General features: G+C 42.5%; 1 protein-coding gene across 5 annotated transcripts in view; it reads right to left on the minus strand.

The window, feature by feature from the left end:
* ARHGAP26 (Rho GTPase activating protein 26) overlaps nt 1-15041 on the minus strand; it is a 468401-nt gene that overhangs the window by 80695 nt on the left and 372665 nt on the right. For all 5 annotated transcript variants that reach the window (XM_045166568.1, XM_045166569.1, XM_045166571.1 and 2 more), the window contains exon 19: nt 11084-11222. In XM_045166568.1, coding sequence (XP_045022503.1) covers nt 11084-11222 — 139 coding nt within the window. The remainder of the gene's footprint in view (nt 1-11083; nt 11223-15041) is intronic.

Consider the following 15041-nt stretch of genomic DNA (forward strand, 5'->3'; position numbering starts at 1 on the left):
GACTACAAACAACCTAAGATTGGGCACGGGACAGACAACATTTTAAAATCACAACAGAAAAAAGTCACAGAAAGATGCTTTGCTTTATAAAATATTTTATCAGAATCCTAATGCTCATAAAAAAGATTTGTTTCTAAAAAATGGATTTAGGTACAAGTTTTAAGAACCTAGCTCCCACTACAGTATTATAGACTGGGTCTCTCCCATGAGCTAACGAGGAAGGCTACAGCATGTGGAACAATGATAATTTTGGTCTTTGAAAATTTTTTTATTTTTTAAAAATTTTATTTTTGGGTATAGCTGATTTACAACATTGTTAGTTTCAGGTGTATGACAAAGTGATTCAGTTATACATATATCTATTCTTTTTTCAGATTCTTTTCCCATATAGGTTATTACAGAGTACTGAGTAGAGTTCCCTGTACTATACAGTAAGTCTTTGTTGATCTACTTTACGTACAGTACTGTGTGTTAATCCCAAACTCCCATAAACCCATAAGAGAATGAGGGTATGGATGGATAATGAAGACTCAACCTTCCTCGGACTAGCAGTTAATAGAATAAAATAGGTGGCTCTACCCTAACTGAGCTTGAGGTGGGATTCATTTACTGGAGAACATAAATTCTTTCTTAAAACAATAAATTCTTTTTGAGATTACATTTTGACTTATATTTAGGTATCTAGGACCTGTCACATGTGGTGGACCTATAATAAAACAACAAAAGCAAAAAATCAGGGAAAGGGATTCTTTTTCCAAGAAGAAAATACCAAAAACTTAATCATAATATTTCACAGTTTTGCAGCCAAGATAGACAAATATGCATCCCAAGAGGCAGACTCTTTACTGACATCCCCCATGGGTCACATGATATGGAGACCTGAAAAACCCGGCACTCTCTGACTACAGGAACACTACAATTTTCTTTGACAGGAGACCTTGCATAATAAGACTGAGAGCTTCTAAGAGGACAGACGTCTAAGCTGAAATGCTAACAATCCTTTCTGAGGATGAGCAGGAAGGTGAGTGATTATTGCAGAGACTGAGTGGGGAGTAAAATCAACAGCAAATCAAATGTTTAGCGGTTAAGGAAAACTGTACCACAACAAATTCTAATTTGCAGCTTCAATGAATTAAGAAGAAAAAGAGCAAATGATTCAGTAATGTCCCTCAAAACAGGAGGACTTCTGTCAAGTGGGCAAATGGACACTTGCTTCTGACAGAAAAACATGAGAACAAGTAGCCTAAAATATTAAAAAAAAAAAAAATTTAACCAAATCATTTAAATACCAAAGCTGGACTTTTTGGACTTTTTTGAGTCACTGATGAGTCAAATGAGCTCTGGCATCTATATCAGAAGGTATAAGAAGGACTGATGGCAATTATATTGCTGGAAAAAAAAAAAATTACAGGCTAGTGGGGCTGAAAAAAGGAAAACAGCAACCAGTTATGAGTCAAATCAACAAGATCAAATGACCAAAACAGAAAGAATCCCCACAACGCAGGAATTTTCCTGACCTGGTTGAAGGCAGTGAGAACGCTTGCTTATTTGTCAACAAGAATCTCTTCTCTTATTACTCACAGGCAAGAAGAGCCCAGAAACAAAGAAATGGTAAAATAAAAGCTCAAACAACTGCAAATGTGCGCAGGTAACGTGTTGGATGCTTTCATTTACACGTGCTCCCTGAGGAGTGACAAACTAGATGTGGATCTGTGCCTTAAAAATGCACGCTACTCAAGGGCAGGGCCACGTCTGTCCACACAGATTACATCAAGCAGCCATGACAGTGGCCAGCGAGGTCAAGGTTCGTTCACACACTCCTGGTGCCCAGGCCATGCACAGTAGAGATCAAGGCTCTACAACGGTCATGACATAAATAATAAACATAAATAAGGCAACCCTAACTACCAGGATGTGTTCTGCTAGCACACAAGCAGGCAGTTTTGTGTGACTTAGTTTTTCAGGTGCTTCAGGCAGGGACCACTAATGTCCTTGAAACCAAAGTACTGGTTACAGTGGGCAGAGTTTCTGTTTTCTGTACAAATCAGGAGCGGAAAAACATGAGTATGCAACCAAATCACTGCAACTAAAAAAAGCAAGCCACAGAATAATTTTGGTGATATTGTACTTCTTTTGGGGGTTGCCATGGAAATTTGGGAGCTAAGCTCCTTCACTTTCCATATTTATCAAGTGACTCCTGCTCTCTCTGATGACAAGCGCACCACATACAAGAGGCAGGGTCTCTGCTGATCCCAGAACCCAGAGGTGAGACAAGGAACGCACATGCAGAACCCAGACAAATTCGCCTGGCTTGGCAGGCCTGAACACGTCTGGCCCACTGAATACTCAGAGCTGAAGGGTAAACAGGAAACACAGACCTCCAATAACACTTAAAGGGAGCTTTCCCACCATGCACAACAGTATGTCACCATACAGGCTGGTATTTTAGCTTCCCATGAGGTCTTGGACTAGCTGTCAAAAAGAAGAGGGAAGACAACTGATCTGTAACAGCAGCTCATGATGCCTCACAGAGCCCAAAGGAGGGAACTGTCTCTGCACATGATCAAACTGGGAGAAAAGGGAGTCACCAGATGGAGGTTCTGCAAAGACCCAGGGTGTTACACCAAAAATACTAAGGCAGAAGCAAACGCCCAGAGGCTTTCCTGGGCTGTGTTGGAGCGAGAGGTGTACTTTCTCCCACTTGTTAAAGTTTTGCAATGAAGCCTGTAATGTATCATCTTGACAAGATAGGACGATAATAGCAAGGCAGCTTAATGAATTTTGTAATAAAAAATGATGAGTGCACAGCAATTTTGGAGTTTGCCATCTCTGGGAAACACCCAAGTACACAGAAAGCTTGGAATCAAGACTTTCCGAAGCAATTTTTCTCCCCTGTAGCTTTTGCTCCTGATAAGGGTGGCATGCCAAGCCCCACTAAAATCTGAGCTGGTTTGATTACAAGCTTGCTGACCCAGTCTCAGTCCCTATGATAAAAATAATCTTAGGAAACAGTTTGGGCACCATGTTTGAGCACATGAAAACAATTAGGACAATGTTTGAAAAAATAATCTTAAAATATAGTTTGGGCAATGTTGTATTAAACAGGGAGGTGACAAGTGAAAAATGTCAATGTTGCTTGGACCACAGACACAGGACATGCGATCACAACTTCTGGCAAGTTGTCTTCAGCAAAACCACCAATCGATCTTGGTCCCCTATAGACTGGCTGACATACTCTCCCCATGGTGCCATAATAACCCTCTGCTTTGCAAAGGGAAAGAATGCCAGTGAAAATGGGTTTCATGAGAGAATGGGGAAGTCATTGTGGCTGATCCCAGATTGAAGAGACTCACAGGAATGAGATGCCATGGTACAACAGGGAAGCCTGCTCCTGAAACAACATTTCAAAAGCCACATTTTAGGAATGCGCTTCTAATTAAAGGCTGAACAGGGACTTGAATGTTCATAGTTAAAGAGACACTTTGCTACTCACAACATAGCCTTCTTTCCTCCCTGAGAACTTACTTTTGAGGAGGGACACTCCCTCCAATCTATGGTTCCCCGATAACTGAGAAAGCCCACACACAGACTTGCTGATGTATTGCTGACAATACAGTTTCTTCTTTCCCACTACTTATAGGAAAAGAAGAAACTGATACAGTTACTTATTTTTATACCACAACTCATTGCAAAATAGGCTGAAAGAGTAAAATGAAATGTATGATTAGAGTGTTTTTAATAACTTAAAAATTAGTTAATAAATAATAAATATGTATTTCTCTCTAGTTTAAAAGCACAGAACGGCATACAAATACTCCAGATATATTCTGGTGCATAAAAGTCCAGTTGTTTTTCTATACACAGAAATAGGTACTTATATAAAATTTTTTTTTTCTTTTAACAAAATAGGATAACATAATGCCTAATGCTGTGATATCTTTTTTGCTCATATAGTGATAATGCCAGAGATAGCAGCCTGGAATATGTTCTTTTTAATTTTTAATTTTTTCCCGCTTTCCACGGCATCACTTTCTAAGGGCCACATCAACTATGCAGGTCTCAGTCACACATGGTAACCACACACAATTAAGACAAGAGCCACATTAAACCTTACAGTCTGTGTGACAATAGGAATTCCTGTGGATAAACATACTGTCTGCCAAAACAAACAGGTGTGTCTAGCGCGCCCAGGATCTGCAGAGGCTACCTGAGAAAAGACACATGCCACAGGTTCGACAGCTCCGAGAGACGCATTACATAAACCTCTGAATGGTACAGAGTCCCAGTTATTTTTCAGCAGGGGAGACACACGTGCGAAGTACATGAGCTGAATTCTCAACCTCTCCCTGGGCCTGTCCTGGAAAGGGTCCAGGATGAATTAACTGAACTAAGTGAATTAATCAAAGCTATAATCTCAGCAGCTATTTAATAAGATCCGTGTAAAACAAAGCCCAAGAATCCATTCCCAGACCCACCAAGGCTGCACAACCTTGACTGCTGATGCACTGGCACTCTAGCATTCAACGGGCTCTCTCTGGGTCAGGGCAACCCTGCATTACTCTCACGTATGGGCCTCTCCTTCGGAATCTGCAGGCTCCAGAGAGGGGATATTTTCTTAGTCAAACATAAAGTAGGACTCCTGACGGTAATCATCATAATCGGAGCTAACATTTATTAGGTGCTTACTATGTACGAGGCTTGCTGTCAAGTATGTTACAGGCACTGGCTCACTTAATCATGGCAATTACCCTCCAAGGAAGTTATTATTAGTGATCGATTTTACCGATGAGCAAATGGAGGTTCATAAATAAAAAGTAATGAGCTCCAGGTTGCAGAGCTGGTAGCAGGTAGAGATGGCATTGAAGAAAAGTGTGGCAACTGCAGAGCCCCAGCTTTCAACCACCACCAGGCCGCCCCAAACCCTGAAGGAAAATCTAGAGATACTCTGCTAATGACAGAAGACAGGCAATCTAGACCATCCCTCCCTTCCTCAAGCCAGTGCTTCTCTAATCCTTGCTGGCATTAGCATCACCAGGGCACTTTTGAAATGACAGAGGCCTGAGCTCCAGCCATTACCTGATTCAAAATGTACTGGGGAGGAGACCAGGCGTCTGTATTTTCAACAAGCTCCTCACATGATCAACCCAAGCTGAAGAACCACACTTCCAAGAAACGTATTTGAGGACCTGAGACACTGTGGCTGTGGTTCCAGACCACTGCAACAAAGCCAATATTGCAACAAAGCAAGTCACATGAATATTTTGGTTTCCCAGTGCATATAAAAGTTATGTTCATACTACATTGTTGTCTATTAAGTATATAATAACACTATGTCTTAAACAACAATGTACATACCTTAATTTAAAAAAAAAACTTTATTGCTAAAAAATGCTAATCATTATCTGACACCACGGGGTTGCCACAAACCTTTAATCTGTGGAAACGCAGTATCTTTGAAGCACAATAAAGTGAAGTGCAATAAAAAGAGGCATGTCTTTGTAGGTACTAAAAAGCTGGGACAAAATGATAAATGTTACCTTGCAACCTCTTGGAAGAAATCTTAAAAAGTATAAGACCTGTGTGCTTGGTTCCCTCTAATCCTCTGGCTCTACCTTCTACAGTTGTGAAAAAAGTACAGCTTGTGTGTCAGTACCTTTCACCTAGATACACCAGTCTAGTCTCTGCTGTATAATGTATCTGCATGGAAACTTGGAGATTAAACAGTAATCTCCTTTGCTACCATTCATCTGGCAGCACAGATGAAAAACCTCCTTTCATCTCCTCTGAGGTGATCACAAACAAGAGTGATTGCCTCAGCCCAGCATATTAAGCGACTGCTGAACGCACACAGCTCACTGCAGAGTTGCCGTGAGATGGGGGTGAGGGAGGGGAGTGGCCGTGGTGTGGCTGCTGCCTGTCACCGCGCGTAGTGAGGAACCCATTCAAAATGGTCCAGCTGCTTCCGTGGCAACGCTGGGCACTGGACAGATAGTTTTTCTTGCTTCTTTAACTCAGTCTAGAAAGGTTTTCACTTTTGTGGCTCGAGAAGTGACAGAGGCACCCTTCTGGAGACAACATGGTAGGGGGAAGGGACGTGGCCTGGGTCCAGATTCCTCCTCTGCCGATGCCCTAGAGCCCCAGTTTACTTGTTTGTAAAATGTGGATGATGAGAACCTTCCTCACGAGGTGATGAGCAATTATAAGGATGAGATGAAGTAACACTGGGAAAAGGAAAAAGCCACCTGGAGAAGACTCCAGTAACTACTCTCAGATTAAAGCAGAGGAGTCTTAACAGAGGTGCCCAGACACACAACTGGTCTACCCTCATGGAAGGAACCACTCCTTCTGGAAAATAAGACACGCATCTGTGAACATCAACAGGTCAGATACTTTCATGACAATCTGAGACCAGAGTGTTGGCACAGATTCACATCTAAGAGGAAAAAATGGGCTCCAACTTCTGCACAGGCTGGGGACACTGCAGTGAGGTGAGGGGAAAACATGTGCCCATGGAAAGCACCTACTCTGTGAATTTTGGGCTCATCAAGCTTGTCAACTGGGGGCTGAAGAGAAGGCTGACTCACAACCATAGGAAATATTAAACTGCAAGTGTGCCAATGAGATTGAGAAAAAACATAAACAAGAGCAGGCACACAGACATAGAGAAATGAAGCTCTGGCAATAACATATGACGTTTGAAGGCACAAGGGAGGCACATGGAGGTACCGTGTGGGGTGTGTTTGTGTGTCCTCACAGACGTCATCCCTGTAACAAGAATCTGAAGAAAGGTAAGGTCACGTCAAACCTGGAGAGGTGTCACAATGCACCCAAGGTTTTCAACATGAAACTGACAGATGATGGGTGAGTGTCCACAATGATATAAAAACCAACAGGCAACATCTGAACCTGATTCCAGTCGACTGGACAGAAGAATCTTGAGTTTGCGTATGTTAAGAGGAAGGATCTCAGTCAAAAATTTAGAGCAAGATCTGTGGACTCCAAACTGTGGTACGTGTTCCAAAGTTGGGACATATGACAATTCTAAGGTTTGATGTGGATGAACATTCTTTAGCTTAACAGTTACTTATGTTTTAATATTTAAAAATCCATGTATTTAACAGACTGGTTCCAAATAGGGAAAGGAGTATGCCAAGGCTGTATATTGTCAACCTGCTTATTTAACTTATATGCGGAATACATCATGAGAAATGCTAGGCTAGATGAAGCACAAGCTGGAATCAAGATTGTGGGGAGAATTATCAATAACCTCAGATATGCCGATGACACCACCTTTATGGCAGAAAGTGAAGAAGAACTAAAGAGTCTCTTGATGAAAGTGAAAGAGGAAAGTGAAAAAAGTGCCTTAAAACTCAACATTCAGAAAACTAAGATCATGGCATCCAGTCCCATCATTTCATGGCAAATAGATGGGGAAACAATGGAAACAGTGAGAGAGTTGATGCTTGCTCCTTGGAAGAAAAGTTATGACCAACCTAGACAGCATATTAAAAAGCAGAGACATTACTTTGCCAACAAAGGTCCATCTATGCTATGGTTTTTCCAGTAGTCATGTTTCGATGTGAGAGCTAGACCATAAAGAAAGCTGAGCACTGAAGAATGGATGCTTTTGAATTGTAGTGTTGGAGAAGACTCTTGAGAGTCCCTGGGACAGCAAGGAGATCCAACCAGTCCATTCTAAAGGAAATCAGTCCTGAGTAGTCATTGGAACGACTAATGCTGAAGCTGAAACTCCAATACTTTGGCCACCTGATGTGAAGAACTGACTCATTGGAAAAGACCCTGATGCTGGGAAAGACTGAAGGTGGGAGGAGAAGGGAACAACAGAGGATGAGATGGTTGGATGGCATCAATGACTCAATGGACATGAGTTTTGAGTAAACTCCAGGAGTTGGTGATGGACAGGGAGGCCTGGCGTGCTGTAGTCCACGGGGTCGCAAAGAGTCGGACACGACTGAGCAACTGAACTGAACGTTTTCATGTATATTAAAGACTAATACGGTAAGATAACAAAACTGATATTTTAGAAATTTTACTGAATAGGATGAGGCAATGTAAAGAAGTGAGGTTCTTTTTTTTTTAGAAGTGAGGTTCTTAAAAACTGGTTTAAAGAAATGTATCAAACAAACAACTGTGGAAAAGTTATATGGTTGTGGCTCAAAGAGTAGATGAAGGCTTAATGTAAATGTTGCAAGTTTGGGAAGTACTGAGCTAGGCATGGATAGAGGCCTTAAACTGAAAAACATCACTGTATGGAAATATAAGATTTTTTTTTTCACAGATTACCTACAGAGTCTTCACCTGTACTTTGATCCCAAAGAGTAAACAGCGATGTGCTTTGATAAAGTCTTCCATCTTTGTCCACAGATCAGACAAAGGGGAGGGTTTGGTGTGTGGCAATAGTGCCCTGTCATCTGCTCATGTGACTGGTGAGCGGCTGCACTGCAACCTAGGAGGAGTGAGTGCTGGCAGAACCTTTCAGCTCCTGGCCAGGCTTCCTCACCCACTTCTCCTACGGTGCTTTCCAGGCCAGCCTGAGTACTGTTCTAATTTCCCGGGGAGCTGGGGGTTCCAAAACAAACTCTAAAATGTATATTATACATACACCCCTATATACTTTTCAACAACAATGTTTCTCCCAAGGAAAAGAGGAAAGCTGAGCATCCTGCAAGTATCCTCACACACGAGCATTCAGCCCTGTTTCCAGGGAGGGTTTCCTCCTGCTCCCAGGGTAGATCTACTGCTTCGCTGTCTTCCCGTCTCACCGCCTCCTGTCCACTGTGTTCAGATAGGGACAGCTTGATCTGCAGCTTAGGCACGTCTGCCTTCACACATCCTTAACTTTCACTCGCTGCCTCGTGTGACAGAATTAATCTTGAGAAGAGATCTAATTGATTTTCTCCTAATCGCCACCTTCTTTCTTACATGCTCTTAGAATATGCTTTAATCCATAGCTGCCTCTGTTTCCATCTAAGCATCAACCTGGCACTTTTTCAAGCTTAGAGGAATTTACTAACATCATCTGATCTGTCCTGAGCTGCAAACATACACTGCTTAGCACAAAACCTTAGGTGACCGTGGCTGTCCTGGAAACATGAGAAGCTTCTCATCCCACAGCCAGATGCTGCGTTCGTGGCAGATGAGGGTGAGGCCAGGCCTGTTGCAAGTATTCTCTGGGACAGACCACAGTGAGAACGACCCTAGCCAGATACTTAAGGGGAACACAGGCTACCGTCTGAAGGGAAGCCAATGGCAGTATGGGGTCAAAGCCCTGAAGCTGTACTTATCTGCTGACCCAGGGATTCTTCCAGGACTTTATCTTAAGGAAATAATCATGAATATGAACAGATTCAGCTATAAGGATGATATAGTGGCTTTATTCATAAAAGCAAGGTATCTGAAACAACCCAAGTGGATGCACCAAGGTGTGGCCACATTATGGGATACAGCAATCTCTTTAAAAGTAGTGATCCTCCAAGGTGGGGAAGATTTATTCTCAGGAATAATGACACGAAGGCAAAGGGATAGAAAACATTTTTGGTAACAAAGAGAAAGATGCCAATCCAGATATGGAATGTCTTCCCTCCTCAAAGCCAAGAGGATCAATTTTTTCTGATTTTATTGTAACTCATAGAGAATATTGTTATTATCACATAATACATAACAGACATATCATATTTGTATAAATATATAAAAAACATACAGACTACATATTAATATATTAAATAAAAATATATAATAATTATATAATAATCATATCACTTTCACACCCCCAGCATTTATGGAGCACCATCTGAAGTGCTTTAATCCTCACAACAAACCTGTGAGGTAGAAAACCATTATCCCTGTCTTGCAGAAGAGGAGTCTGAGGCCCCGCAGTAGCAGAGAGTGGGCCCACGTGGCACAGCCAGGGAGCGTCGAGCAGGCTCTCACCCAGGCCGCTGAGCCCACGGGCACTGTCAACCATCACGTTCTCCTGCCTCCCCAAAGACACACGTCTCTGTGAGAGCAGCCATCTGCCGACTACTGTCAGCTATTCACCTGCCTGCTTCTGTTACTCAGTCCTGAGCTCCTTACAGACAAGGTCACGTTTTTATCCTCCTTGGTTCCTGCATGTGATTAAACAGGAACTAATGATGATGGCAGCAGCTTTCAGCTGATCACCCTTGCCACGTCCTGTGCTAGCTGCTTAATGGCCTAAGTTTGCTGAATTCCCATCACTTTACTCTGAGTTAGGTCCTATTAACCCTACTGTACACACAAGTAAACTGAAGCTGAGAGAAAGTAGGAGGCTTGCCCAAATGCTGTCACTGGTACAGGAGCCCAGATCTGCCTGCCCATGGGCAGTGCTGGGGCCTTCAACCCCCATCCTCCACCACTGAACTCCCTCATTACAGGAACTGAAGAGAAGCCACACTGGAGATCTGAGAGCCCAGTAACCCAATCGCTACAAAGTACACAGAAATCCAGAAGTGGAAACAAGATTTGATACAGTCATGGTGAGAACCCTCTGCTATTTGGAGCAAGAAGGGTAGTGCTCTCTTATTAATCTATTAATTAATTCCACACACTTAGTAAGTATCTACTGTGCGCCAGGCCTGGGAGAAGTGGAGGGGAAGTAGAAGCAAGCCAAACAAGGTCCCCGAACAGAGAAAGCCCCATTCCAGTAGTACGCGTGACTTGTGCTAATAAGCATAGAATTACAACCTGAGAAAAGGAAGGAAAACTGGTTCTAGCGGAGCCAATAACCAAAGAGGGGCTGAAGAAGCAGTGCCTGAGCTAAGCTTTGACTGTGTGACTGGAGGAAAAGAGGCTCAGCTATCTGCCCACAGGAGATCTGGAAAGTGGATCCTGGACAGTGCGGCTCCTTGCCTTTCATCCTCAGCACCCCTGCTTCCTGTCCTGTTGAGGTTACTCAGCCACAGAACCTGGGAGGGCATGATGGTCAATACACTGTCCTCAAGGACACAAAAGGCAGCAGCTCACACACAAAGGCAGAGGTGAGTTCTCTGGGCAGCGGGGATGCGGCCAAGGTGTCCCCAGGGCACCCCAGGCAGTGACTCACGTTTCTCTGTCGACTGCACGGTGTGGAAGAGCGTCAAGGGCCTCTCGCTGCAGGACGGGGGTTTGGAGTCGCTGCTCTTCTTCCGAGACAGGTGCAGTTGGGCATTGGTGAGGGGCGCATCTGGCACGGTGTTAAATATCTGCAAAATAGTTTCATAAAAAGGTTACACACTAATGTGAACCCAGAAGAAAGCACAAGTCCAGACCTGTGTGATTAAAAAGTCTAGTGGGGTCTAAGAATCAGCAAGAAAAAGATAGAAAAAGACCATCAGCATCTGTTCAGGACTCTGTTGTAAGCATCTCTAGGAGCTGGCAGGAAACAGTCTCCTTTGGAAGTACACCCCAAGGGTCAGGAACCATCCACTTCCACTTCCCACCCCCTCTGTTATCATTTGCATGGATCTTCTTTCTGTTGTTCTCTCCCAAAACAACAAAAGTAGCCACTGTCTGTGAAAAGGACTTAAAATTTTTTTTGATCACCTTTATCTAGAACTGATTAATCAAAATCACTTTCCTGTTCTTCACTGTCCATGGGTCTATTTCCCAGTTCTTAAAAACTGCTTCACAATTTTCTAAAGATGTCAAACATGCATTTAAATGACACCAAAGAAGCCCAGAACAGGGCATCATTTTCTTATCCTCAATCATCTCTAGCTGGACCATCTTTTATACTTCAGCAGCTTTGTGTTATCTTTGAGCTGAAAAAAAAAAAAGGCTGTTTTCCCCAACTCTTGATGACAGAAGTAACATACATACTACAAACTGTTTGGAAAATGTAGAAAAGCTTCAAGAAGAAAACAGAAAAACTCTCCCAATTCCACTATCTAGAGATAACCACTGTTAGCATTTGAATTTTATTTTCACATGAGCTTTTTTGTTTTAAGCTTTCATTGCAAAACAAAACAAAACAAAACAGGTCCATGGTTTTAAAAAAAAAAGGTGAGAAGAAAATGACAGATAAAATTCATGACAATGCTTGTCTTTTTTCCTACAGATCCAAGTATGACAGAATTATTATAACAGCTACCACTTACATGGTGCTCACCATGATTACAATCACCACCCTGCAACGTTGGCTCCCTAAGGACCAGTCGCTGCATGTGTTTTCCACGTAGCCCACTCAGTTCTGAGTGACCCTGAGCATCAGGTACTGTTCTCATCATTTATAATGAAGGACTAAGGCAGAGAGGCTAAACTGCCACAATTACAAATATAATTACAGTTGATAACATAGAAAACCTGTGTCCCTAGATTTTCTAGACTTCTTTTTAAGTGCATATAATAACAACAACACTAATTCATTCAGCCTGGAAAGATCTTTTGAGCATCTCCTTTCTACCAGCACTCTGGGTACAGCAGTGCTTGAGGCCAATATGTTTCCTGTGGTTTAGACAGTCTGCATCTAGTAGCTGTGATTAACTGAGTATCAACCACTTCAGGCACCACCTCAAGTGCTTTGTATGAGTTATCTCACTTAATGTTAAAATACACTTCTCCATAATTGGAATCCTATTCTTTTTACAGTTTTGTATCCTATATGTTTCTTCTAACATTGTATTATAACATTTCCCCCTTCATTAAAAAAATCTTCAAACCTTATTCTTCTTGGCGGCATAATATACCCACTCTATTAAGATATCAACATTTATTGACCCATTCATTATCATCTCATACTCTGGAGTCTTCTGGATCTTCTGTTTCCCAATAATCACAAGTGATGAGAGGAAAGTGGTGGCACCCCCATGCCCCTCACCTATGGGTGGCTCTAGACACATGAGAATCTTTCCCACAGTTTTCTCTCTTTCGTGCATGCATTAAAAAGCAGAAGTCAGAAGCTGAGATATAGGAAGCTAAGTCATAAGAATGATAAGAATTTCAGCCAAAACAGCTGCTCTCCATGAGCTGGCAGGTCTTTGGGTTCCAATAATGCCAGCCAGCTGGTTCAGTCAGTCTCCCTTCCAAACACAGCTGTCTGAAAACAGTATTATCATATTTTCCCCAAGGGACTGAATTTTCCACAAAATAAAATGAATCACTACATAGCTGAGTTCATCTCAGGTGAGGATGTAAGGAAAGAAGGAAACTTAAAGCAAAAAACAACAAAAACCCCCTAGCTTCCAGGGGAGCTTGAACCCCAAAAATAAGTACCCGTGCTACACACGTAACCAGGCTCCTTCTGAGGATCTTCGAGGAAAGAAAAGAGAAACTATGGTTGTTGCTGAGCTCAAGGACCACAGTGCTAAGACCTAAGCACAGACCTAAGAAGCTTTCTCCCACTTCGTTCTGCGCCCCACCAATCCAGCCAGGGCTGCTCCTAGGTGATACCCTGTGCACCAATAACACTGGCACTTGCTCTTATATATCAGTGTTTGCATATGCCAGTCACTGTGCTATGTCAACTCGGTGTAGCCAAGCAGGATGACCATTCCACAAGGAGAGATTTCCTGAACCACATGGCCCAGCAGGAGAGGGGCTTGGATGGAACCCTAGACCTGCAGTTTCCAACAACTCCCCTCCCCACCTCCACAGCAGTTCTCCGCATTCAGCTCATCTTCTCCAGCCAACCTACACTACCAAAGCCGGTGCCCAAACCCACAAGTACAGATTTCAACAAATAATGATGTCTCTTAACACCCTTCTGCCTCTGGCCTTAAGTACAGCATGTTCCGCAATTCCAAGCAAAAAATACCTGAAAGTGAATTCAAACTAAGTGATAGGCCCCCACCTCCTATGTCTGGCTTCCAAATTTTGTCTTTCTTTTCCTAATGAGCTACTGAGAATGGGATCCTCGCACAACCACAATAAAAACGATAATGCATATGCAGCATTTCCATTTCAACTGTCACCAGAAAAGTGAGCATTTCCTCTTTCCTAAAAACTGTACTAGATGCTAGAGAAACAAAGAAGAGTGAGTCATAAGGAAGAACTATGGATTTAAACAGAGGAGTGGAAAACTGCCTCCAAAACTGTGTTTATACACTGATAAATAGGAGGAGACATGGGAATTACATTCTGCTTATTGGCTGTTCTCTCTAAAAGGAAAGCTATTGGAGCGTACTAGAATCAGTTCTAGAAGATGGAGATTTTCTCCATGGGCCAGAGCTATAGTTCTGAAGTCTAGCTCTATGGGCCTCAGTGCAAGCCAGGCCCAGGCTTTTGAGGAACTTGGACAGGGCTATTTTCAGGATCAAATGGACACATGTGCAAGTGGGCCTGCTACGAAATGTGGAGCACCAGACATAGGACTATCATCATTATTATTACACGTTTTTTTCCAAGGCTCGAGGGCACTTCTGCAAATCTGACCAATTCAGAACAGAAGATACAAACTTTCACTGTGGAGTCTGGGCAATCATTCCCCAAACTACTGTTGTTCCTTTAACTCTGAAACTCGAATACATACAAGTTGTTTAAAGGCTGCTCACTGTTGAGCCAACTTCTCAGCCAGGCCAAGAGATGCCTGTGTGCTAAAAGTGAGCTGGAATTCTAATGAGAATTCGAATGATTCACACTTTTGCTGTTATTCCAATCTTAATCTGTTTGGAAGGGATGACTTCAAAAGAACCCTGTGCAGTTTCCTTCATTCTGATGAGTAGAATCAACATCTCTGCCGAACAATGGAAGTATGAGCTCACGTAATCTCTGAGCAATGGATTTATGGGGCTCTACCAGGTAGCTGAACAATCTACTCATCTCACAGAGACTTTCCAAATTAACACAAAAGCAGGGAGGAGGGGCAAGGTTTATTCCATACCCCAAGTGTCCCATTAATTCTGTTCAAATTTACAAAAGAATTCTGACTTAGGAATGCCTTAGAAATAAAAGTTATTAGGAAGGCTCTAAGCCTTCTGGAAGCTAACAGGGGGAAGACCATAAAATAAAAATATGATTCTAAATAACTCTCCCAAGTATCCCTAATTTCAAGATTCCTACAAGTGGAATGAGCAGACCTGTAAATA

This window comes from Bubalus bubalis, chromosome 9, assembly GCF_019923935.1.
Source record: "Bubalus bubalis isolate 160015118507 breed Murrah chromosome 9, NDDB_SH_1, whole genome shotgun sequence".
Classification (NCBI taxonomy): domain Eukaryota; kingdom Metazoa; phylum Chordata; class Mammalia; order Artiodactyla; family Bovidae; genus Bubalus; species Bubalus bubalis.